The sequence below is a fragment of the Heterocephalus glaber genome, unplaced genomic scaffold (genome assembly GCF_053883595.1).
Source record: "Heterocephalus glaber isolate CG9 unplaced genomic scaffold, H.glaber_assembly_v1.0 deba00001457, whole genome shotgun sequence".
NCBI lineage: Eukaryota > Metazoa > Chordata > Mammalia > Rodentia > Bathyergidae > Heterocephalus > Heterocephalus glaber.
In genome coordinates, this window is record NW_028258305.1 from 23,361,288 (window position 1) to 23,387,534 (window position 26,247).

Below are 26,247 nucleotides of genomic sequence, written 5' to 3' on the forward strand. Positions count from 1 at the left end.
AGCTCAATTATATCTTCTACAGTGTGTTTAAGAGAAATGAAGAAATTTACCATGGTGTTTGTTAGCCAGTTACTGGTAGTGTAGGAAGAATAATGAAATAGTCCAAAAACTGCATATCCTTCACTTTGGGTTGATACTTGATCTTTGTCTTTTCAGCATGATGTATCCCAGACTTTACTCAAGGCAACACTGGACAGTGTTGTAGAAGAATGTGTCAGCTTTGTGGGAGTGGATATTAACATCTGTTCAGAAGTTTTGTTAAGGTAAGAAAAGAAATTTGTGGCTGAAGATCACAGAATTTTGAGTAACTGGCTGTCTAGCTCAAACCCTGCCAGAAAAGGGGACGTGAGTAGAAAATCACAGTGTAGAAAATCTATGGGTTTATACATTGCTGTAGACAGTCATTTAGAAAGGAAGACATCATTTAAGGAAAGAATTGTAACAGTCCACATTATCGTTTTTAATACTGCAAATCTAAAGTGAAGAACATATGGTAACCATTGAATCTATTAGTGTCGCTAATAGAATTTAAATAAGGTTAACATGGAAAAGAGCTGTTTCCCGCCACGTGACAGTAGATATTTTTCACTAGTTCAGTGTCTTGCATCTGTCTGTCAAAACCAGCTGTAACCAAAACATAAATAGTGAAAGTTCAAGGTGTGGTTACCACACTTTTACCATGATTTTACAAGTGACCTATCAAAATTTCCATTGTACAATTGCACCTTGTATACAGTACTTTGTCTTTTTTTCCCTGTAGTTATAGAAGAGCTGCTTTTTTTATGTTCGTAATTTGCCTTTATTACACAAGTCTTTTGATGCAGCGTGAAATTCTCTGATCTGAACCTTTTTCACCAAAACTGGTATCATGAAAAATAAGGTTTGCTTTTTTGTCCTAGCTATAAACATTTCATTATTCCAAATATAGAGGAGTAAATTTAAGTCTACTTATAAATCCTTAGGTCCATAGTAGACTTAAGATTCTATGAAAAAATAATCATTTAATTAACATCAAGCTAATGATAATTTTTCCTAGTTTTATTCTAACTTCGACATTCATGGATAAGTACCTCCCTACAGTTCAACTCTTCACATTAATGAAAACAAGCAGGCAAAAAGGGTAGTACAGCACAAATGTAGCTATTGAACAGAAATAGACAGCATTATCTTTTGATTCAGAAATATAAGGAATGTGAGTAGAGACAGTGTGAGAGTCAGTTCTTTCTCTTGCATCAGTGTTAACCAGCATCTTTGACAGAAAGTAGTTTTGTCATTATTTTTTATTGTTTTCCTTCTTTCCTCATGGACAGTTCTTTTCTCTTTGTCCTTTTGATTTAACTCCCTTTTGGATTAATTTATCTTAGACATAATAGTAATATGTAATCATGGTTGATTTTTATGGTCCAGGTGTTTTATGTGGATGAGATCTTTCTCTTTGCTCATTTTACTTTATTATTATTATTTTAGGCATATTGCGGGACTGAATACCAACAGAGCCAAAAATATTATTGAATGGAGAGAGAAAAATGGTCCCTTCATCAACCGAGAACAGCTGAAGAAAGTGAAAGGGCTAGGTCCAAAATCTTTCCAGCAGTGTGCTGGCTTTATCAGAATCAACCAAGATTATATTCGAACATTTTGCAGGTGATTATAAAAGTGCACTGCTGGTAGTATTGTCATCCTCCTCTCTCATAACCATTAGCCAGTCCGCTTAGTGGCATAAATTGTAGGTGCCCAGTGTTCTTGCCTTCGTTCAGTATGTGTTGACTGTCTATTCTTTGCTACGCACTGGGAATGCAACAGTCAACAAGTCAGCAAATTTCCTGTTCTTGTGGAGTTATATTTTTAATGTTTGATGTAGACAATAAACTAGTAAAATAAGTAGTTTCAGATGGTAAATAGTGCTGTATAAATTAAGACAGGGAGATGTAACACTGTGTTGGGGAGCAGTGCAACTGCTTTAGGTGAGTTATTTATTTATTAAAGAGTTATTTTAGCAAAGTTTTGTATGAAATGAAGGGGCCAGCCACACAAGGATTGAAGGGAAAACAAACTGTGCACAGTAGGACCAACTTCAATGTATTCAAGAGGCAAGGTGGAGAACAGCATGACTAGAGCATAGTAAATGGGAAAGGTACGAGATGAGGTGACAAATGTGACTTAGAAATGACCACTTCATACTGGTGTGGCTCTTTCCTTAGCATTAATTTTCAGTCATGTAGATAAAGAGCTAAATTCTTAATGTTTGAGTCCTCAGCACAAAAACAAAGAAATTGGATAAATATACTAGCATTGTATAAGCATGAAAGAAGAGCTTATATGTATCTGCTGTTTGGGACTACCTGATTCATTGATAAATTATTTTTCCACAAAATTATAATAAAGGTCATATGAAAAATAATCTTATTCTTAGACTAAAGTAAGGGAAACCTAGTCCCACAAGATAGTACAGTGAATGCATTGTAAAACTTAATAACAGGCATATAATTAAGCAGTTTGGTTTTGATATAGAAATAAATAAACCAGAATAGTGTCTGAAATCCACCAAAACATACTTGGAATTTAGGTTCTAATAAAGGTTACATTTCAGCTGATAATTATCCAATACATAGTGTTTGACAATTGTTAGGAGTGTTATATATGTGAAGGATGTGATAGACCCACCTCATTCCTTACACCCAAGTAAATTTCAGTTGGATCGTAGACATAAAAGTAAAAGGTAAAACTGTAAAAGTACAAGAAGAAAACATGAGAAAGTCTTGCAGAACAATGGAGTGGTGAAAATTATTTCCAAGTAGATCACGAAACCGAGAAGCTACAAAATGAGGATAAAAGTCAGGTTATGTTTTTTAATACCTGGTTAAAAAATTCAAACAGTATTTTTTATAAACAATATTTAAAAAGAAATAAGAAACAAAAAGTGCCTAAGTCTCCTACTTCAAAACCGTTTTTTATACCCTTGTATATAGGTATTTATTGTCTTTTTGGGGGGGGGGGTCCTGGGGATCGAACTCAGAACCTTATGCTTGCGAGGCAGGTGCCGGAACCACTGAGCTAAATCCCCGGCCCTGTATTTATTGTTTTTAAAATACATGCAGTAGGGATTATGCTTTACAACTATTTGATACCTAGACTCTTCAAATTATTAGAAAATTTTACTCTTTTTATCTATTATTCTTTATAATGTCTGCATAATACTTAATTACATGAATAAGCCATAATTTAGTGTAATCAGTGCCTATTGATGAACATTCTGGTTGTTTTAAAGCCTAATTTTTTCAACTAGTAATCAGATACTTAAAGATTCGTGACTGTTGTATCTTGATAATTCATACCCTTATGAACTATTCTAAGTGCTCTCATTTAATGATTTTCCTTTGAAATGTATTTTGATTGCTTGCATTGTTGCTGTATTTGCCTTTTCAGAATATGCTTGGATATTTTTAATTTTCATACTTTCTATGAGTAATTTTTATGTCTTATAAACATATAGTTGGATGTTATGGTTTTGCTTAATTTAACATTAATATATTTATATTTAGTGTATATATTGATCTGTTTGGACTAAGTCTTCTTAAATACTTTCTCTCCATCATGCTTTCTGATTTTTTGTTTTGCTGTTTGTTAGATTTATCACTTACCGGGTTTTCTCCTTGTTTTCCCATCACACCCTTAAACCTCTTTGGTAATTTCAAAGTTGGACATCTTCTATTTTTCTAATGATTATCTTTAATTTTGTTTTGGACTGACCTGTGGAGTTATTAAGTGTCTATCCTTGCAGACAAGACTTGAAACTTTGGACTTTTCTCAACCTTCCTCTCTTCATGCCTGTGTCATGAGATGACCTGGGATTTTTAGATTTTTATGTAGGTTGTGTGTGTGTGGGTGAAATTATTTAAAAGCAGCTATTCATTTTTTCTTTTATTTATTGTTTATTAGTACATGTTTGTAATACATAATGGGGTTTTGGTACATGTACATATTGATTCTTTTTAACTTCTCCTTTCAAACAGTTTTTTAACATAGTATCTTTGTATGGGTTTCTGTGCTTGTCACTATGTAGTCCATATTCTAATTTTCTCTTTCATTATTTTTCTGGAATTTATTCTTAAATTCTTTCCACCAAGCAATTACAGGTATAGATTTAAATTTGCCCTCCTAAATTAATGCTATTTTGGCTACATGTATGAGTCTAGATTCAAAGTCATTTTTTTCTCTGAACTTTTGAAGTATTGTTCTGATGTTTGATGTTTGCCAATAAGAAATCTGATACCAGTCTGGTTCAAGTTCCTTTTGTAGTAATCTGTTTGAGTCTCTTACCTTTTGGGATTTAAAAAAAGTTATTTCTACTCTAAAGTGCTCCATGATATGTTAACTATGAGTGTTTTCCCATTCATTCTATTCTGCACTTAGTAGGTTCTTTTGAGAACTTGGGTTTTTCATCAGCTCTCAAAAATAATCTTTTCCTTCTCCCCCTTCCTTTTTCTGTACCCCCTTCTTCCCCTACTCCCTTTTCTTTCTCCCGCTCTTCCTCCCCCTCCTCTTCCTCTTTGCTTTCCTCCTCCTCCTCCTTTTCCTCTGCATTTTTCTCTGTTCTCTCCTAGAATAACAAATACACACATTGAATCAGTAAAGAATTCTTTGGCTTTAAATAACAGTCCAGTTAGTAGTGGATTGTACTACTAGTGTAGTGAATGGTAGTCTCTATGAAATGAATGTTTGTTGTTTGTGTGTATTTCTTTTCTCCCCAACTTCTCTTTTTAAAAACTTTTTTTTTCTTTTTTCTTTATCCTGGTTTTAAATGACTACAGTAGTCAGCAAACTGAATCTTTAAGCCATATTCAAGGAATTGCTGTGACACCTTCAGCAGGTGTCGAGGTCACACATGAGAAGCAGGGCAAAAAGAAGAACAAAACCTCAGTGGATGCTATGCTAAAGCCAAATCCTCTGGACCAGACTTGTATTCATCCAGAATCATACGACATAGCAATGAGGTAAGTCGGAGACCCATGCAAGAATTCTCCATGCCCATGGTGAGTCACAGCAAACAGCCTTTGTTTCGGCATAATGGGGTTGGAAAAATATGACCGTGTTTAACATGACAACATTTTTTGGAAGTTCCGCATTGCTGAGTTATGTGGTACATTATTTTATTTCAGTGAGGAATGAAACCATTATTCCTGGAGCAGTATCAAGCTAGTAAACCCAGGTTCTAATGGTGCAGTGTGTGTAATGGAAATTGCATGGCACTCTCTGTTTATTTTGGAAATTAACAAGATACAATTGGCTAGCACCTGGCACAACCTTGTGGTTGCAGAAAGATAAAGCCCATTTGAAAGTAAACAGCCAACTCATGTTTCCTAGGTTCTTGGGGAGTCTAAGAAATAGTGTACTTTTGGTAATCACACATTAACATAGAATGATACAGGGAGGCTTTTCAGTACAAGGGAAATTTAATGTGTGCCATTAAAAAAAATGTTTTAATAGCACACTTAGTTTTAAAATTTTTAATTGGCTCAAATCTAGTGATTTGCTATGTAATCAAAATTTTATAAGGCTCTTCCTAAATTATGACAAGTAGATTTTAAAATACCGAATAGCTTAACTTTTGTTGAATCTAAAATAATGTATTTAACTTTTTTGAAATCATTTATATTTGCTTGTTATTTATTTGTTTTAAAATGTTTAAAATTATAAAGGTATACTGTATTATAAAAACTTAGAAAATGGGGAAAAGAAGTAAAAAATAATATTTTAGCAACATCAAAACAGTGTTTCTCTCTTTTCTCAACACTTTATTATGAGAAAAAATTAAAACAGAAAAATTGAAAAAATAACCTATGGTAAATTCCTCTATTTCCATATCCAGATGTTATCATTAACATTTTACTATACCTGTTTTCCACATATCTATCCATCTAATTTGTCCTTCAGTTTATCTTACCATTGCATTTTCAAAGAAAATTACAGATTTTATTGGACTCCTAAAGTCTTTAACATGCACACAACTAACTACAATTCAATAGTTTTTGCAGGATTTGGGGGTTTTGTATGTTTGTTTGTTTTTTTGGATACATGATCAATTATATTGGCTGTTGGTGATCAATTCACTTAGAGGTGTGGGGCTGGAAATTCCAACTCTAATCACAGAGTTGGCTTTTCAGGTAACCAATCACTGTCTTGAAGCTGTTTAGGGGCCCCCAAACCACCAGACATCTCATTAGCATAAGAAAGATAATCATATCCTGAGATTACAAGGACTTTAAGAGCTTTTCACTGGGAAACACCATGAGGACCAAATATAAATTTCTCAGTACCACATGGAACCTTGGGTATTTTCAGTTTTGGGCTTTTATGAGTAAAACTACTAGAATATTCACCTGCAGTTTTTTGTTGCTGTCGGGACTGGGTTTCACTTATCTTAGAAAATACCTAGGAAAGGAATTGCTGATCATAGGATGAATGTGACATTTTCTTAGAAACTTCGGTTGTACCATTTTATATTTTACACTTCCACCACCATTTAATGTTAGTCATTTTTATTTTAGCCATTCACAGTTTTAATTTGTATTTCCTTGATGGCATTGATAACTTTCTTATATACTAGTCATTTATGTATCTTCTTTTGAATAATATCAGTTCATATCATTTAGACTTTTTGTGATTGACTTGTTTGCTGTTTTACTAATGAATTTTGGGAGTTTTAAAAAATATACTCTGAATACAAAGTCCTTTGTCAAATATGTTTCAAAATACTTTCTCCCAGTTTGTGACTCACTTCTTCTTTAATGGTATCTTTTTTTAAAAAAATTGTTTATTTTTGGTACCAGGGATCAAACTCGGGACCTTGCACCTGTGAGGCAGGTGGCGGAACCACTGAGCTAAATCCCCGGCCCTAATATATCTTTTTTTTTTTTTTTGCTCTGATTGTTTTTGCTTTCCATTTTCTGTTAAAGACACCTCTGTCTACCTCAAGTCATGATACATTCTTCAGTATTTTTTTTCTAAAAGCTTGGTGGTTTTGACCATTATAGTTAGGTCTGTGATACTTCTGAAATTCTTTTTTTATTTCATTTGAAGTCCAGGTTCATTTTCTTGCTCCATCATGAACATTCTGCTTTCTAGCACCATGTTTAAAAAGAAAAACAAAAATGAACCAACTTTTCTTTACCTACTACTTTGGTATCTTTGTTGAAAACCAAATGATTGTGTAAGTGTGAGTCTATTTCTAACTATATTGTTTCATCGAACTGTTTCGAGCTTCTTTTCTTTTTGGTAGTACTACGAATTGAACTCATACTAGGCAACCACAGTACCACAGAGCTACATTCCCAGCCCTCATGGGTCTGATTTTCAGTTCTTATTGTCTGTACCACACTCTCTTGATCACGGTAGTTCTCTATTAAGTTTTAATGTTAGATAGTGTAAGTTCTCCCAGTTTTAAGATTGCTTTGTATGTTCCAGGTGGTTAGCACTTATTCTGTAATCAGCTTTTGCATTTCCATTAAAAAAAAAAAGGTAAGGATTATGATTGGGATTGTATTGAGTCTGTAGGTAAACTTAGGGACAATTAATATCTTAATATTATTGAGTCCTTTTGGTCTATTGACTTACTCTGTCTCTCCATTTATGTAGGTATCCTTTTATTTCTCTAATGCTTTAGTTTTCAGTGTACAGGTCTTACATGTATTTTACTAAATGCATTGTGGTTTTTAATACTATCATAAATGGAATTTTTTTTCCCCATTGAGTTTATTGGTACATTTTTGGTATAAAATAACAGTTACATTCATCATTGGGATCTTGTACCATTACATGAGTCTCTTGGTTCTGTTTTTTTTTCCCCTTCCCTTGCCCTCCCTTCACTCCCTTCACCGTTCCCTATTTGCAAAGGCCTTGTTTCCATTTTTTTTCCTCTTCTCATATTTTTTCCTTTCCCTTCCCCTACCCCTCCCAATTCCCTTGCTCTTTTAGACCTTTTCTTCCTGTTACACAATATCAGTTATACATTTTTTAAATTACAGTATTAAGATCTAGGAGACATTACCACAGATTTTACAGAATTTAAAAGGATATAGAAAGCATATTACAAAAATCTTTTTTGAAATAAATTTGACAGCTTCTAAGAAATAACTTGGAAGACAAATTAAAGAAACTAACTCTGGAGGAAATATAAAATTTGAATAGCACCTATTAAAGAAAGTATATTCCTAGCTTGAAAACCTACCTATATGACAACAGCAGGCTCATAAACATTTTAACTGATAAATTATATCAAACAATTAAAGCAGAAAAAAGAAGGAACACTTCTCCCCTCATTTTAGGAACTCAACATTGTGCTAATCCTAAAACTGGATAGAGATAATAGAAGAAAAAAGTATGAACATAGATAGAAATTTGTTTAACAAAACAAACTATTAGAAGTCAGATCTGGCAGGATGTAGAAAGTGGTTTTGTTATAGGGATGGCAGTGTTGGTTCAGCATTGGAAGATCCACCCCCAAAAGTAATCATTTAAACAGAGGAAAGGAAAAAGCCACATGATCCTGTCAGTAGTTGGAGAAAAAGTATTGGACTAAATTCTACAGCTGTTCATGGTAAAAGCTATCAGGAGACTAGAAGTAGAACAGAACCTTCTCAACAGATTAAAGACATGTACTCCATACTTCCAGCAGGAGCGCCTTATATAAATGGAGCAGATACAATGCTGTCTCCTTAAGGTGGGGAACAAGGGCAGATATGCTTACTCTTTATCTGTCCATTAAACTTTGAAACCTAGTCCCCACCAAAATAGTCTGGCAATAAAATGACACAACTAGGATAGGATTGGCATGGCAGAAGCAAAATCTTAATATGTAGATGAAATGATCATCTACAGAGAAAATACTAAGAAATCTCTAAGAGCCCCTAGAACTTGTACTTGAATTTAGCAGGATTAGAAAACACAAGGTATATATAAAAATTTAGTTCTGTGTATACTTGCTATAAATAAAGAATTGGATATTGAAATTTAAAAGTTATGTAGGAGTACAAAGGACATAGAAAAGTAAAAAACAAAAACAGTGTTGGAAGACAATACCTAATTTTAAGACTTCCTCTAAAGCTACAGCAATCAAGGCAGTGTTGGTGTAAGGAAAGACATATAGATCATTGGAATAAAACAGAGAGTCTAGAAATAGAACCACACATACATGGTCCACTGAGTTTTGAAAGATTATTTAACATTAGCATTTTATAGAATATAAACTCAGTTCAAGAGCCGAGGAAGAGATAGTGTCTTCAGCAAACAGCACTAGAACACCTGGTATCCATATATAAAAAATTAACCTCAACCCTTTTTGCAATACATGAAAATAACTTGAACGGATCTATGAACCTAAATAAGAAAGCTTAAAAGTATAAAACTTTAAGAAGAAATTATAAGGGAAAATATTTATGAATTCAGGGTAGGCAAGAACTACCTAGGATACAAAAAAACCACGATGTATAACAGAAAAAAAATTGATAAATGAGATTCCATCAAAATTTAGAACTTTAAATGACATCATTAAAATGAAAAGTAGTCCTTAAACAGACCATATTTACAATGCATATAACCTAGGACCAGAATATATAAAGAATTCTTAGAGCTCATTAATAGACAACCCAATTAAAATGTAGACATAAGAAGATGATAAATAGCCGGTATAGCACAAGGAATGGTGTGCAACTCTAGAATCAGAAAAATACTAATCAGTACAATAATAAGATTGAATTATACACTCATTAGGGAGATGAAGTTAAAAGTTTTCAAAGCCTTGTCATGACTTTTTCTTTTTGCTGGATTCTCCCCCCTTTGTGTTTAATTTGTCACGCCCAATGGATTCCTTCTGCTGGGTTTCCTGGGGTTGTGATCCTCATTGTCTTTTCCTAGGGTATTGTCTAAAATTGTTTGGAGGGCCGGTTTGGTATTCATGAAGTTCCTGAGGTGCTCTTTGTCATGAAAGTATCTTATTTCTCCATCAATTTTGAAAGATAGTTGTACAGGGTACATCAATCTGCGTTGGGGGCTGTTTTCCTTTAGGGCTTGAAATACATCAGTCCAAGCTCTTCCTGCCTTGAGGGTTTGCATTGAGAAGTGTGCTGTGATTCTGATGGGCTTTCCTTTGTAGGTGATTTGTTTCTTTTCTCTCACTGCTTGTAGAATTTTGTTCTTCTGTTGGATTTCTGGAATCCTAACTATTACATGCCTATGTGTAGATTTTTTTTGATTAAGGCTAGCTGGAGTCCTATATGCCTCACTTATCTGTTTGTCAAATTCTTTTCCCCTCCGTGGAAAGTTTTCTGCCATCACTTCTGTGAACAGGTTTTTTTTTATTAAATTCTTTTATTGGTACATTGTAGGTATACAACACAATTACATTTCTCATTGGGAATTGTACCTTTACATAATACATCTTGGTTCTTATTTTTTCCCCATTCCTAGCCCTCCATTCACGCCTCCACACTTCCCTATTTACAAAGACTTTGTTTCCATTTTTTCCATTTCTCATCATTTTTTCCTTTCCCTTCTTTCCTTTCCCCTGCCCCTCCCACTACCCCTACCCCTTTGGACCTTTTCTTCCTATTTTACATTATTGATTATTCATTCTAATCATTGGTACATTTTAGGTATACAATATAATGACATTCATCATTGGAAATTTGCACCTTTACATAGTCTCTCTTGGTTCTTATTTTTCACCCTTGCCCAGCCCTCCCTTCAACCCCTCCATTCCTCCCTATTTACAAAGATTTTGTTCCTATTTTTCCATTTTCTCATATTAATCCCATTCCCTTCTATCCTTTCCCCTAGCCCTCCCACTTCCTTCCCCTTTGCCCCTTTTCTTCCTATTTCACATTACCTATTATACATTTAGTCCTTATTGACACTTTCAGTTTCTCACACCAGAGAAACTATTTGGTATTTACACATGTGTGTCCTATTTATTTCACTTAAGAGTATTGCCTCAATGTGCATCCATTTAGTTATAAATGTCTCTAATTTCTCATTTTTTATGGCTGAGTAGTACTCCATTTTATAAAAAACCACATTTTCTTGATCCAGTCTCCAGTTGATGGGCATTTGGGCTGTTTCCAAGTTTTAGCTATTACAAACTGTGCTGCTATGAACATGGATGCACATATATCACTGTGGTATGATTCTTTTAATTCTTTGGGGAAGATCCCCAGCAGTGGAATAGCAGGGTCAAATGGGACTTCCAGTCCTAGTTCTTTGAGGTATCTCCATACTGATTTCCACAGTGGTTGCACCAGTCGACACTCCCACCAGCAGTGGAGCAGGGTTCCTCTTTCCCCACAGCCCCACCAGCATTTGTTATTGGTTGATTTCACGATAGCAGCCATTGTTTCTGGAGTGAAGTGGAATCTCAGCGTTGTTTTCATTGGAATCTCTCAAATGACCAGTGACGTTGAACATTTTTTCATGTATTTATTTGCTATTTCTACTTCTTTGTCTGAGAAATGTCTGTTCATTTCAGATGCCCATTTTTGGATTGGGTCTTTAAATTTGGGAGGTCTGATCTTTTTAAGTTCTTTATAGATTTGAGATAGTAGACCTTTGTCTGAGGAAGAGCAGGTGAAGATTTTTTCCCACATTGTGTGTTGTCTCTTCACACTGCTGGTGGTTTCTCTTGCTCTGCAGAAGCTTTTTAATAAGAAGAGATCCCACTTGTTGATTGTTTGTGCTAGTTCACAGGCAACTGAGGTTTTGTTCATGAAATCTTTTCCTACACCGATGTCTTCAAGGGTTCTACCTAACCTCTGTTCCAACTGGTTCAGAGTTTCTATTTTAATATTTAGATCTTTAATCCATTTTGATTTTAGTTTAGTGCGTGGTGAGAGATGTAGGTCTAGTTTGAATCTTTGGCAAGTTGAAGTCCAATTTTTCCAGCACCATTTATTAAAGAGGCTATCTTTCCTCCAGTGAGGGTGTTTGGCTCCTTTATCAAAGATGAGATGGCTGAGTGTGTCTGGCATTATTTCTGCATCTTCTAATCTGTTCCACTGGTCCTCAGGTCTGTTTCTTTGCCAGTACCATACTGTTTTTATCACAGTAGCTTTGTAGTAGAGTTGCAGGTTGAGGATTGTGATAGCCCCTGCCATGTCTCTGTTACCTGGAATTGCTTTTGCTATTCTGGGTCTGTTCTTGCTCCAAATGAATTTTTGGATTGTTTTCTCAAGGTCTATGAAGTATGCTGCTGGGATCTCAATTGGAATTGCATTAAATCTATATATCAGTTTTGGAAGTATGGCCATTTTCACCATATTAAGCCTTCCTACCCAGGAGCAGGGGATGTCTGTCCATTTTCTGCTATCATCTTCTATCTCTCTTTTCAGAGTGCCATCGTTTTCAGAGAAGAGGTCGTTGATTTCTTTCGTTAGGATGATGCCTAGGTATTTCAGTTTTTTGGATGCTATTGTGAAAGGAATTATTTGCCCTATTTTTCTCTCAGTGAGTCTGTCATTGGTGTAGAGGAAAGCTATTGATTTTTGTGTGTTGACCTTGTAACCAGCTACTTGACTGAATTTGGTTATTAAGTCTAGAAGACTTTTGGTGGAGTTCTTGGGGTCTTCTATATAGAGTATCATGTCATCTGCAAATAATGACAATTTGACTTCTTCATTACCTATCTTTATTCCTTTCATTTCTTTCTCTTGTCTAATTGCCATGGCTAATGTTTCCAGAACTATATTGAACAAGAGTGGTGATAGTGGACATCCTTGTCTTGTTCCTGATTTGAGTGTGAAGGATTTCAGTTTTTGACCATTTAGTATGATATTGGCTGTTGGTTTTGTATAGATGGCTTCTATCAGTTTGAGGTAGAGACCATCTATTCCAATTTTTTGTAGGGTTTTTATCATAAATGCATGTTGGATTTTGTCAAATGCTTTTTCTGTGTCTATGGAGATAATCCTATGGTTTTTGTCCTTGGCTCTATTGATATAGTGTATTAAATTGATTGATTTTCATATATTGAACCATCCCTGCATCCCTGGGATGAATCTCACTTGATCAGGGTGTATGATCTTCTTGATGGTCTTCTGCATTCTGTTTGCCAGTATCTTATTAAGGATTTTTGCATCTATGTTCATTAGTGAGATTGGCCTATAGTTCTCTTTTTCAGTTGGGTCTTTCTCTGTTTTGGGGCTCAAGGTGATGCTTGCTTCCAGGAATGAATTTGGGAGTATTGCTTCCCTTTCAATTTCATTGAAGAATTTAAACAGTAGTGGCAGCAGTTTCTCTCTAAATGTTTTGTAGAATTCAGCATTGAAGTCATCAAGGCATGGGCTTTTCTTAGTTGATAAGTTTTTAATCACATTTTCTATTTCATTGGTTGATATTGGGTTGTTCAGAATTTTTAGGTCCTCTTCGTTCAACTTTGGTAATTCATATGTATCTAGGAATCTGTCCATTTCTTCTGTGTTGTCCATCTTATTGGCGTATAGATTCTGGAAGTAGGTATTGATGATCCTCTGGATTTCTGCTGGGTCTGTTGTCATTTCACCCTTTTCATTCCTAATTGCATGGATTTGGGCCTTTTCTTTCCTTTTTCTGACAAGTTTGGCTAAAGGTTTGTCAATTTTGTTGATTCGAGGAACCAACTCTTGGCTTCATTGATTTTTTTGTATTGTTCTCTTAGTCTCCATTGCATTGATTTCTCCTCTGATGTTTATAATTTCCTCCCTTGTATGAGCTTTGGGGTTGTCCTGCTCTTCTTTTTCTAGAAGCTTGAGGTTCAGCATCAGGTTGTTTAATTGGGCTCACTCTGTTTTCCTAATATGCGTATTCACTGCTATGAATTTCCCTCATAAGACTGATTTCATTGTGTCCCATAGATTCCAATATGTTGTATTGTCATTGTCATTTAATTGAAGGAACTGACTGATTTCTTCTTTAATTTCCTCTGTGACCCATTGGTTATTGAGAAGTGTGTTGTTCAATTTCCATGTGTTTATGAAATTTTTTGAGTTTCTTTTGCTATGGATCTCCAATTTCATTGCACTATGGTCTGATAATATACAGGGGATAATTTCAATTCCTTTGCACTTACTTAAACATGTTCTATTTGTGAGTATGTGGTTTATTTTTGAGAATGACCCATGTGCAGCTGAGAAGAATGTGTATTCTGATTTAGTGGGGTGGAAGACTCTGTAAACATCTGTTAAGTTCTTTTGTTCAAGAGTTTGATTGAGTTCTAGTATTTCATTACTTATTTTTAGTCTAGTTGATCTATCTATTTGTGACAGTGGGGTGTTGAGGTCCCCCACTACAATTGTATTAGTGCATATATGGCTTTTCATGTCCGTTAGTATTTGTTTTATATAGTTGGGTGCACTAGTGTTTGGTGCATAGATATTTATGATTGTCATCTCTTTCTCTTGGATTGTTCCCTTTACAAGGATGTAGTGTCCTTCTTTATCTCTCTTAATCAGTGTTGGTTTGAAATCTACTTGATCTGCCATGAGGATAGGTACTCCTGCTTTTTTCCAGGCTCCTGTTGCATGCAGTATTGTTTTCCACTCTTTAACTTTCAGTCTATGAGTTTCCTTTTGAATGAAGTGTGTTTCTTGTATGCAGCATATTGTTGGATTTTGCTTCTTGACCCATTCTGCCAGTCTATTTCTTGTGATTGGTGAATTGAGACCATTAACTTTGATGGTTATAACTGAAACGTATTGACTTGTCATTGCCATGACTTTTTCTTTTTGTTGGGTTCTCCCCCTTTCCATTTAATTTCTTGTCATGCCAGATGGGTTCATTCTGCTTTGCTTCCTGGGGTTGTGATCCTCAATATCTGTTCCTAGGCTATTGTGTAAAATTCTTTGGAGTGCTGGTTTGGTATTCAGGAAGTTCCTAAGGTCCTCTTTGTCATGAAAGTATCTTATTTCTCCATTCATTTTGAAAGATAGTTTTGCAGGGTACATCAATCTGGGTTGGAGGCTGTTTTCTCTTAGGGCTTGGAATATGTCACTCCAAGCTCTTCTTGCCTTGATGGTTTGTGTTGAGAAGTCTGCTGTGATTCTGATGGGCTTTCCTTTGTATGTGATTTGTTTCTTTTCTCTGACTGCTTGTAGAACTTTGTTCTTCTGTTGTGTTTCTGGAATCTTAACAATTATATGCCTATGTGTAGATTTTTTTTGATCAAGGCTATTTGGGGGTCCTATATGCCTCACTTATGTGTATGTCAAGCTCTTTTCCCCTGCTTGGGAAGTTTTCTGCCATTATTTCTGTGAAGAGATTTTTTATGTCATCTCCAGTCTCTCCTGTTTCTTCATTGAGCCCAATCAGTCTTATGTTATTCTTCTTTGCATCATCTAGCAGCTGCTGGATTGATTTCTCATGTTCCCTTATAATTTTGAAGCAATGTTTCTTTTCCTGGTCACTAATTGCAATCTTGTCTTCTATATCTGAAATTCTGTCCTCACATTGGCTCATTCTGCTGTGTAGACTTTCAGTGGACTTTTTCATGTCCTGGAAATCTATTTGCATCTGTTTTATGGATTCCATTTTTTTCTTATGTTGGGATTCCATGATGTTCCTGAGCTCCTCTCTAGATTTGTTAATCATGTCTTGCACTAGGGGCACAATTTCTCCTGTTATCTGAGAAATTATTTCTGATTTCATTTTTTCCAGATCCCCTTTTGTTGCCAGTTGAGTGGGTCCAGGTGGTTGAGTATCAGAGTGTTCCATCTCATTTCCCTTTGGGATTGGTGTAGGTGATCTGGAAGTCTGGTTTGGAGACTTATTTATGTGTTTTCTCATTTTGACTGGGGCGGGGGGGCTGTTGGTGCCTGCACGTATTCCCTCGTCTGAGCTGGGAGAGGTGGGACAGGGGCTGGGAGCAGCTGTAGGGATGGTGGCCCAAAACCCCTTTCCTGTGGGATGGGAGCAGTGGGAGGGATGGTGGTCAGGAAGCCCCTTCCTCTGGACCAGGAGCAGTGGGGTGGCGGCTCAGCAGCCCCTCCCTCTGGGCTGGGAGTGGTGGGAGGGATGGTGTCCCGGAAGCCCCTTCCTCTCGGCCAGGAGCAGCGGGACAGAAGGTGGCCCAAAAGCCCTTTCCTCTGGTCTGGGAGCAGCAGGAAGGATGGTGGCTGGGAAGCCCCTTCCTCTGGACCAGGAGCAGTGGGATGGCGGCTCATAAGCCCCTACCTCTGGGCTGGGAGCAGCGGGACTCAATACCTTGGTCTGCTGGTCTGGTGTCCTCTGCATCTTTGTAGTGTGGAACCAGGTGGCTGCCTGTCTCCAGCGGGGTGATTCAGAGTCTTCTGCATGACTCGGGACCTCGGTAGGGCATGCACAGACCTGCCTGTCTGCAGAGGGGTGATTCGGTGTCTTCCGCACGACTGTGAACAGTTTTTTTATGTTGTCTGCACTCTCCTCTTTCTTCCTTGACTCTACTCTGTCTTATGTTATTCTTCTTTGCATCGTCTAGCAGCTGGTGGATTGATTTCTCATGTTGCCTTGCAATTTTAAAGCAATTTTTCTTTTCCTCCTCACTAATTGCAATCTTATCTTCTATATGTGAAATTCTATCCTCACATTGGTTCATTCTGCTGCACAGACTTTTGATGGAGTTTTTAATCTTTTGGAAATCTGTTTGTATCTGGTTTATGGATTCCATTTCATGGTTTCCTATGTTGGGATTCCATCATGTTCCTCAGATCCTCTATTTTTTTATCTGTGTCCTCTCTAGATTTATTAATCATGTCTTGCACCATGAGCAAAATCTTTGCTGTTATCTGAGTAATTATTTCTGATTTCCATAAATGGAATTTTTTGTTTGTGGCTACTTATTTCTTCCTAGTGTATAAAAATATAATTGATTTTCATGTAATAATCTATATCCTGCAGATTTTCTAAATTTACTTACTAGATTCAGTGTTTGTAGATTTGTTACTTTTTCTATCTAAGCAGTTATGTCGCCAGCAAATAAAGGTTTCCTTCCATTTTAATCATCATACTTTTTATTTATTTTTCTTGCCTATTGCCGTGGCCACAATATTCTATGTAGTGTTGAAAGGAGGGGTAAGAGTAGGCATTCTTACCTTGTTCTAAACTTTAGGACATGGTTCCCATTTTTTTAATGCAAAAAATGTAGACTCTTAGAATAATTGTACTTTTTAGTGTTTATTGTTTGGGAAGATGCATATGTGCTCGTGGATTCATAGATTTCTTGTAATAATTCCAAGGTCTCTATGGGAACTAACTTAACATTTTATTCTGGGCAAAACAGTGTCACTTTTAGTATACATTTTTGTTTCTTTCCATAATGCAGTTGTACTATGGTTTATACATTTTCAATTTGCTTTCTATTGTAAGCACACATTTTGTTGTTGTTTCTACATATCCTTTTTATTAAAAGGCTAGATAATATTTCATCAAGTGGTTGAACTGTAACTTAGTAATAGTAATTCTAGTAGTGGTTCCTTATGATGGATTTCTAGAAGTAGTATTACTCTGCCAAAGATTTAAAAGTTTTTGTGGCTCTTGCCATACACCACCATGTAATGCTTTCGTTTTAATGCCATCTCAGTGTTCAAGCCCTAGGAATCTTTAATTCTTCCTGTTAGGTCTTCTCTGCTAGTTTTGTGTGGACTATTTTCTACATATGGAACATAAATGCCCTCCTAATAATTTTACCCCTCTCTGTACTTCCTTTGGGAGAATTCTGGTCTCTCAGATGCAAGGTAATTGTAGATTATTTCATAGGAAATTTCTTGCATGTACAGTTCAACTCTCAACCTTTAAAACCTGGAGATAAAATTGGAAGTATACCTAACTGAGCTTACCATCCCCATTATACGGTTAGGAGCTATTAATTTTTGGCTTTCAAGTACATTTAGTCTAGACATCACCCATCACAGATAATTTATACTCCCATATAGTGTCACGCAAGTCTCTTCCCAGGGAAGAGAAAAAAGCCCCCAAAGTCCCATTTAAGGATGTGATTAGATCACCATTTGTTTGACTTCAGTTCTGTAAAAATAAGTTCTGTTGCAGTAAATTGTATTTTAGTTTTATCAGAAAAGTAATAGAAAAGTAATTTTTTTGTATGTGAGTTGCTTGTTTCTTTGTTTTGAAAGGAAGTCTCATTGTGTTGTCCAGGCTGGTCTTGAACTCCTGGGCTCAAGTGATTCTTCTGCTTCAAGCTTTGGAGTAGCTGGTATTATAGGCGTGCACCACCACACCCAGCTGGGTACTAAATGGCTTTAATGTCACTCTACCATAATGTCACCCACAGAAATGCACCAGAATGTGAAATGATTATGTCTTCTTACTTTTGCATTTATGGTACTCTCATATTCATGTTTTGGAAAATTGAGCTTATGTGTTAGTCACTCAGTGGTTTAAAAAAAGGAAGGAAGTATGTATGTATGTATTACTATAGTTATTCCTAGTTACCTATAGGGAAATGGTTCCAGGATTCCCCATGAATGCCAAAATCTGTGGTGCTCAAGTTCCTCATATAAAATGGTTTCATGTTTGGATATAACCTACATATATGCTTTCATACAATTCAGATCATCTGTAGGTTATTTGTAATATCTAATGCAAGGTAAGTGCTATGTAAATAGTTATGTTTGGTTAAGTAATAACAAGAAAAAAAAGTCTGTACTTGTTCAATACAGATGCAGTTTTTTTCACCAAATATTTTGTATCAACAGTTGGTTGAGTCTTTGCATGTGGTACCTATGGATACAACAGAGGCCCAACTATATTTCTATTATAAAATATATATATTTTAAAAAAATCTTATTTATGTATAAGGCTTCTTTATGTATTAAAGCCCTCTTGTTATATGGCTTAAATTTTTCTAGTTTATCTTTATATTTGCTTGTAATATTGCCATGTTTTAAAATGTAAATGTTTAATTTTTATGAAGTAAAATCTATTCTTTTCTTGCTTTTATATAAGATGTGTCTTCTCTTAAAATCTTCATCTCTCAGAGCATTCCAGTGTCCCAAAGTTTTTGTATTCTATATGGTTCCAGTAATACTGTATGAATTTTGTTGGTGATAATTTTATTCATCACTTAGAATACACAGAGCGCATTGTGTTCCTGCAGAACACAGAAAAGAGTAGAGTTGGTTTGTGCCCTCAAGGAGCCAACTAAGGAGGGAGGACCAAACCTGTGCTCCTCAATATCATCATAGTAAGTGCCCTGAGGAAAGCACAAAGCTTGTTCAGGGAGAGAAAGCTCATGTCTAGACAGAGGAATCTTGTAAGGTTTCATACAGGAGCTTAGATCTATAAGAATTTCAGTCAGAAGAGGAAAAGAGTTATTTAAAAGGTCGGAGAAAGAAAGGTGTAGCTTAGGTCAGTTTGAGGCATGGTAGAGTCCAGTAAAAGCAACGGGCATGTATCCAGTATTTCCTCATTGACAGTCACGTTAGAAGCACTGTCCTGTCTAAATCTTAACAGTAATCTTCATGAGATTGGAGCTATTGTTATATTTATTTCCTTAGCTAGGCAAAGTCTCAGCTAGGGTAAGTAAATTGCCTAAGGACAAATGAGCTGGTAGAACTAAAATGTTAACCAGATCTGTCACTTCAAAACCTGAGCTCTTTGTGCTGTCATTATTGTTGCAGTAGTGGGTATTGAGACCATGTGTGATGTGTGCTCTACCACTGAGCTACATCCCCAGCCAATTTTTGCAAAAGGGTCTTTCTGGCCTTTAACTTGCAACCCTTCTTTCTCAGCCTCCTAAAGAGCTGGGAAGACAGGAATGCACCACCACCATCCAGCTCAATTCTGAGTAAAAAAGCAACTAGCTGAGCAGCAGATTCGAATGTAATCATTATGGTCTCTCAGACTCTTAAAGACAGTATGTGTTGTTCAGCATGGGAAAGAAACATGCCTTGTGCCACGTGCTCCTTAAGGGGGAAAAATGAGTGTTGTACCTGGACTGTAGTGGCTTAAGTATTAGTCTCTATCATCACCTGGCTGAAATTAGACTGCCCTTACTCTCAAAAAAAAGTTACCTCCTTCAATAAACGAAACTCTCCTTAGTGAGGGATCTGTAGGAAATGAATTTTTCTTCAGAGTGTGTAGAATTTTATGCTTTTTGACTAAAGATACGGTGTTTCCTGAATATTGCACTAAAAATAATCCTCCCTGTTCTGTTGTTTGTGTTGAGGCATGTGTATTTCCACGTAAGCAGCAGCTTGATAGTGCCCACATTTGCTCTCTCCTCATTTTAGGGGATGAGGAAGATAAGGATGAAAGAGATAGGGAATCTCCCCTATACTTACCTACCTGTTCTGCCTCTAGGATGAACAAGCAAGAACCCATATTGTAGAAGATACAAGGGAAATACATGAGTTTTCCTTTGATAATCCTTCAAAGGCCTTTTAGTCTAAGTCCCTTTTACTTGTCTCATGGTCTTCTCACTCTTACCTGGTGACTTCACTTCCTACCTCACTGAAAAGTTCAGACTACACTGCAGTCCCCTTGCTCAGATTGTCTCCTCATCTTTCCTTATTCTGTCCAATCATTCTCTAACCTCCCTTCTAAGTTCTTACTGCTCGGTTCCCCTCCCTACCCTCACTTCTCCCAGGCTTCTGCTGAGCACTCTTACCTTGGCTATTATCATGATATCTGTGTCATAATTGTCCCACCTCTAAAAGCAAGGTGGAAAATAGCAGCTAAATGAATAAGATACTTTTAGCTTTATAAAGTTTTATGACCATCTCCTGTATCCTTACCACATATTTTATCATTTTGGCCCATAATTATTGCTGTGATACCCTCTTCCCTACTCCTTGAAAGGTAAAAACAGTAACCACTTCTTATGTGACTTTTCCCCAGAACTTCTAGCCCATTGTTCTTTCTTATTGGCAAAATTCTCAGGACTTCCTCAAATTCTTACTGCCTGCTTTTCTTTTAGATGTGGTTTCCATCCTTGCCCCTCTTATGAAATTACTCTCAACTAATGACCTCCTGACTGTCAAAACCAGTGACCTCTTTCCGTTCTTAAATCACTTACCCATGCTGCTACATTTGACGTCCTCAACCTGCTGGGAAGCTGTTACAGGGACTTGGCCCTAATTTTGAGTGAAATTAGGAACCATAGCTGGGTTTTGAACTGAAGAGTGACATGGGTTGATGTATATATTAAAAGAATCTCATTGTCTGCTATGTTAAAACAGACTAGAAGAAACCATGGAAGAAGCAGGGAGACCAGTTAGATTAACTGCAGCCATTCAAGTGAAAGATCATGATGGCTGATACTCACATGATAGCAGAAGTGGTGAGGAGCATACAGATTCTCTATGTGTTTTGAAAGTGAAGACAGTCAGTTATACTGACAGTCTGGATTGGATGAAGGTTATGAAAAACAGGAACAGTGTTTATGAATGGCAAAAAATAGTATGAATACCAGAGACATTGTAGAAGATGAAGTTGAATTTCCCTGTGTTGGAAGAGGATAGGGGAAAAGAGTAGTTAAAGAACTAAACAGTGATCCCTCCTCTGCTGATCTCTTCCAGTCTCATGGCTTTAAGGACTGTCATAAGCACCGGACTCCTAAGTGTGTTATACCCTTAACCCAAGCCATGAGAATATGCTTGAGATACATAATAAATACATTCATCATGGGGAGTTAAAATATACATATTGCATCTTAGTCCTTTTTAATTCCCCTCCTATCTCTTCCTTCTCTCTCCAACCCTAGGATCTCTTCCCATATGTAAAAGGCCTACCTCCCTGTTTCCTGTCATCTGTCTTTTATTTTGCTCTTCATTTATACTTTGAGTCTCATATAAGAGAAGCTGTGTGATATTTAGCTTTCTGTGCCTAATTTATTTTGCTTTGCATTATGGTCTCAAGGAGTATCTATTTTCCTACAGATTATTCAAGTTTATCCTTCTTTATGGCTGAGCAATACTTCATTGTATGTATATACTATATTTTCTTTATCCATTTATCTGTTTGTGGACATTTAGGCTATTTCCAAGGTTTAGCTATTGTGAGTTGTGCTGCTATAAACATGGGTATGCATCTATCGCTGTAACATTCTGTCTAACTCTTTGGGGAACATATTCACAAGAGGCATAGCTGTGTTGAATGGTATTTCTGTTTTTAGTTTTTTTGAGGAATCTCTGTACTGATTTCCATAATGGTTGTACAAGTTTACATTGCCACCAAAATGTAAAAGGGTTCCTTTTCCTCACAACCTTCCCAACATTTCTTATTTATTGAATATGTGATATAGCCATTCTTTGTGGAGTGAGATGGAATTTGCATTTAATTTGTATTTCTGTAATGGCCAAAAGTGCTAAACATTTATTCATGTGTTTATTAGCCTTTTGTACTTCTTCATCAGAGAAGTATCTATTCATTTCAGTGGCTTAATTTTTGATTGGGTCTTTTTTTGAGGAGTCTAAATTTTTGAGTTCTTTATATATTCTAGATATTAATGCTTTTTTTGAGGAGTAGCTGGCAGAATTTTTTCTCGTTCTGTAGGTTGTCTCTTCACTCTGTTGGTTATTTCCTTTGCCGTACAGAAACTTCTTTTTTTTTTTTTTTGGTACCGGGGATCAAACTCAGGTCCTTGCGCTTGCCGGCAGAAACTTCTTAATTTGATATAATCCCATTTGTTTTTTCTTGATATATCTTGTGCAGTTGGAGTCCTATTCAGAGTCGTTGTCTATGCCTCTGTCTTTAAGAGTTTTAACTTTTATCTTCAAGCAGAGTCAATGTTTGTTTTAATATTCAGGTTTTTGATCCATATTGATTTTATTTCAGTACAGAGTAAGAGATACAAGTCTAGATTCAATCTTCTGCATGTGTATAGCCAGTTTTCCCAGCAACATTTGTTAAAGAGGGTTTTTTTTCCCCAGCATATGTTTTTGGCTCATTTGTCAAAGATCAGGTGACTAGATATGCCTGAGGTTCCTTCTGCATCCTCTCTTCTGTTCCATTGATCCACATGTCTGTTTATGTCCCAATACCTTGCTGCTTTTAAGATTGTGGCTTTGTGATATAACTTGAAATCTGGGATTGTGATGCCCCCTCCTATGCTCTTTTACCCAGGATTACTTTAGCTACTCTGCATCTCTTCAGGTTCTACATAAATTTTAGAATTTTGTGTGTGTTCTGTGAAGAATACTGGTATTTTTATTGGGATTGCATTATGTATATTCAGGTTTGGTAATGTGGCCATTTTGACTATCAGTTCTCCCTATCCAAGAAGGGAGGATATCTTTCCATTTTCTGGTATCTCTTTAAAAACATTTTTTTTTTAAAGATAGTATAGTTTTCATTATAGAGGTCTTTATTTTTCAGTTAGGTTGATTCCTAAGTATTTTGGGGGGTGGTTGTGAATGGGATTGTTTTCCTAACTTCTTTCTCAGTGACTTCATTGTTGGTATGCCAAAACACTGTTGATTTTTGTGTATTTATTTTGTATTGTACTTTGTTGAATTTGTTTATTAGTTCTAGGGATCCTTTGGTTGAGTTTTTTGGGGCTTCTGGGTTACGGATTGTGTCGTCTTCGAATAAGGATAGTTTGACTTGAAGATATGATACCTCCATTAGTGATGAACTCTTTCTCCATGAACAACCTTTATACCTCACAAAGTGCAGTAAGTAAGTATTTACCTCTGTTGTAGTATCTGGGAGTGTAAGTTTATCCTTCAGACTTCTGGTTGGCTCCTTGAGGCATAAATCATCTATTTGTTTTTATGTTCTTTGGTTCCTACCACAGTGCTCTACATGAATAAAGCCATCACCAACAGAATCTATAATACTGGAACCATAAAAAATACAGAAAGTTAAGGAACACTGAACTGATCTTAGAGGTCAGGGATCCATCTTGCATGAAGTCAATAAAAAGAATAATAGGTTAAGATTGTTTAATGAACAGCCTTCTTTTAATGTTACTCTTAGTACTCTATCCCACATATCCATAGTAGACTTAAATGATCAAAAGAATTATGCCATAGGCTCTTTTCCTTCGGCTTGCCGGCGAAGACCCTTGGTGTGGTCATGGGACACCGGCCCTCCTGGGGTTACCGGTACTGTAAGAACAAGCCGTACCCAAAGTCCTGCTTCTGCCGAGGTGTCCCTGATGCCAAGGGCCACATCTTTGACCTGGAGGAGAAGAAGGCAAAAGTGGATGAGTTCCCACTGTGTGGCCACATGGTGTCCGACGAATATGAGCAGCTCTCCTGGAAGCACTGGAGGCTGCCCGGATTTGTGCCAACAAGAACATGGTAAAAAGCTGCCGCCAAGATGGCTTCCATATCCCATATCCGCGTGCGGCTCCACCCTTTCCACGTCATCCACGTCAACAAGATGTTGTCCAGTACTGGGGCTGACAGGCTCCAGACAGGCATGCGAGGTGCCTTCGGGAAGCCCCAGGGCACAGTGGCAAGGGTTTACATTGGACAGGTCATCATGTCCATCTCCACCAAGCTGCAGAAGAAGGAACATGTGTTCGAGGCCTTACGCAGGGTCAAGTTCAAGTTCCGTAGCCGCCAGAAGACTCAAATCCCCAAGAAGTGGGGCTTCACCAAGTTTAGTGCAGAGGAATTTGAAGACATGGCTGAGAAGCGCCTCATCCCTGATGGCTGCGGGGTGAAATACATCCTGAACCGAGGTCCCCTGGACAAGTGGCTGGCCTTGCACTCCCGAAGGCTTCCACTGTGCCGCTCCTCCCCTCTAACAAGTTCATCAATAAATCTTATCTCTGCCCCACTTAAAAAAAAATTATGACATAGTAGGTGTCATAGTTAAAGTAAATCTCTGAACCTTTCTGATTATCCTTATCCTTGTAAATAAATAATGCATCTGAAAATTTGGCACCCAATTTGCTGTGCTAGTGACAATTAAATTTAAATTTAATAGGGCAGTGATCACAAGAATCAGGTTTACCTCTGTATTTCCAGCACCTAACAAAGACTGATATGGTAATATTTGAAAGAATAAATGATAGAAATAGAAGATGAAAGATTACTGTATGGAAGAACATAGGAAAAGGTAAAGAATTGAAACTTTAATAGAATAAAATTAAATGTTTAATCCCAAAAAAATTTTTTTATGTAGCCTAAACTGGCTGAGATTAATACAGTCACATAAGCAACACTGGTGATGGAATATCTAGACTGTCTGGAATATCTAGATTCTAGATCATGGGTACTTTCAGAATCCTGAGTGCAATGAAAGGATTTTTAGGACTTCTTAAAATTGAATCCCATCGGCTTTCACAGAGTATCTAGTACTCAGGCCTCCTAGTGTTCAGGCAGGAAAAGCAAAGACAGTTCATGAACGAGGAGTTCTCCCCATTTTCTGTTGTTATCCAGAAATCATTGTGTGTCCCCATGTGAGTGATTTCCTATAAGCTGTGAATAAAATTACTGCTATACTACAAGTAGACTCCCCCACACCAGGCCTCCTGTCTTTTTGCTCTCCTATTTTGGTTGATCTAGAGAGCCAAGGCATGTATCCAATTTCCCTTTTTATGAATAAGGTGCCAGGAGGTAGTGTTTTGTGCTGCAGATGATGCTGATTTGTATGTGTCACGGTGAGACCTGGCACTCTCCCAAAGAATCTGCTGCATTGAGAATTTGGTTCACTCCAGATAGTTAAGCTTGAAAGTCATTGTGCTCTTGATTTAACTTGGAAAATGCCAAGAAATTTAATGTCAAGACTGTCACTCAGCACTCATTTTGTTAAAGCATTAGCTAGCATTTGTTGCTTCTATTTTGGCCATTAGGGAGACATTTTTGTAAGGACTAGTTTCTAAAAGTGGTTAACAGCCTGTGAAGCAAGAATGTGGCATGCAGTGCCATTCTAATGGACTACATAAATGTATAGCAAGGAACAATTGGTATCATTACTCTACTGAGTATTAGTGCTGGGGTATTTCCCTTAGTATTACTAACATGCCTCTTTTTGACTCTTAGAATCAATGCAATGTGTGTTTTTAGAAAGTAGCAACTATAAATTTAAAATTCAGTTCTAAGACAGGAATAATCACATAAATCTGGCAAAACTTTTACTTAGGGAATAGATAAATTTCAGTACCAAAGCCAAGCAGTACATCTTTAATTTACTAAGGATTTGTGTCAAAATTTTAAGACCAAAATTAGAATTAACCCACCTGATATACAAGGATTCCCTGATGAGACAAATGAATAAAAGAATCCTGACTAGTCCCTCTTACCTAGAGGTGGTTGATTTTGGGGTGGCTCTAGGAGGTCC

At 36.7% G+C, this 26,247-nt stretch overlaps 1 protein-coding gene and 1 pseudogene across 3 annotated transcripts in view; both read left to right on the plus strand.

Annotated features, from left to right (window-relative positions):
• Srbd1 (S1 RNA binding domain 1) overlaps positions 1–26,247 on the plus strand; it is a 240,327-nt gene that overhangs the window by 199,607 nt on the left and 14,473 nt on the right. For 2 of the 3 annotated variants that reach the window (XM_087216429.1, XM_087216430.1), the window contains 3 exons: positions 157–263; positions 1,468–1,644; positions 4,812–4,994. In XM_087216429.1, coding sequence (XP_087072555.1) covers positions 157–263; positions 1,468–1,644; positions 4,812–4,994 — 467 coding nt within the window. The remainder of the gene's footprint in view (positions 1–156; positions 264–1,467; positions 1,645–4,811; positions 4,995–26,247) is intronic. The other variant, XM_021253815.2, reaches the window with a different exon arrangement.
• LOC147826990 (large ribosomal subunit protein uL16-like) lies at positions 12,552–24,648 on the plus strand (annotated as a pseudogene).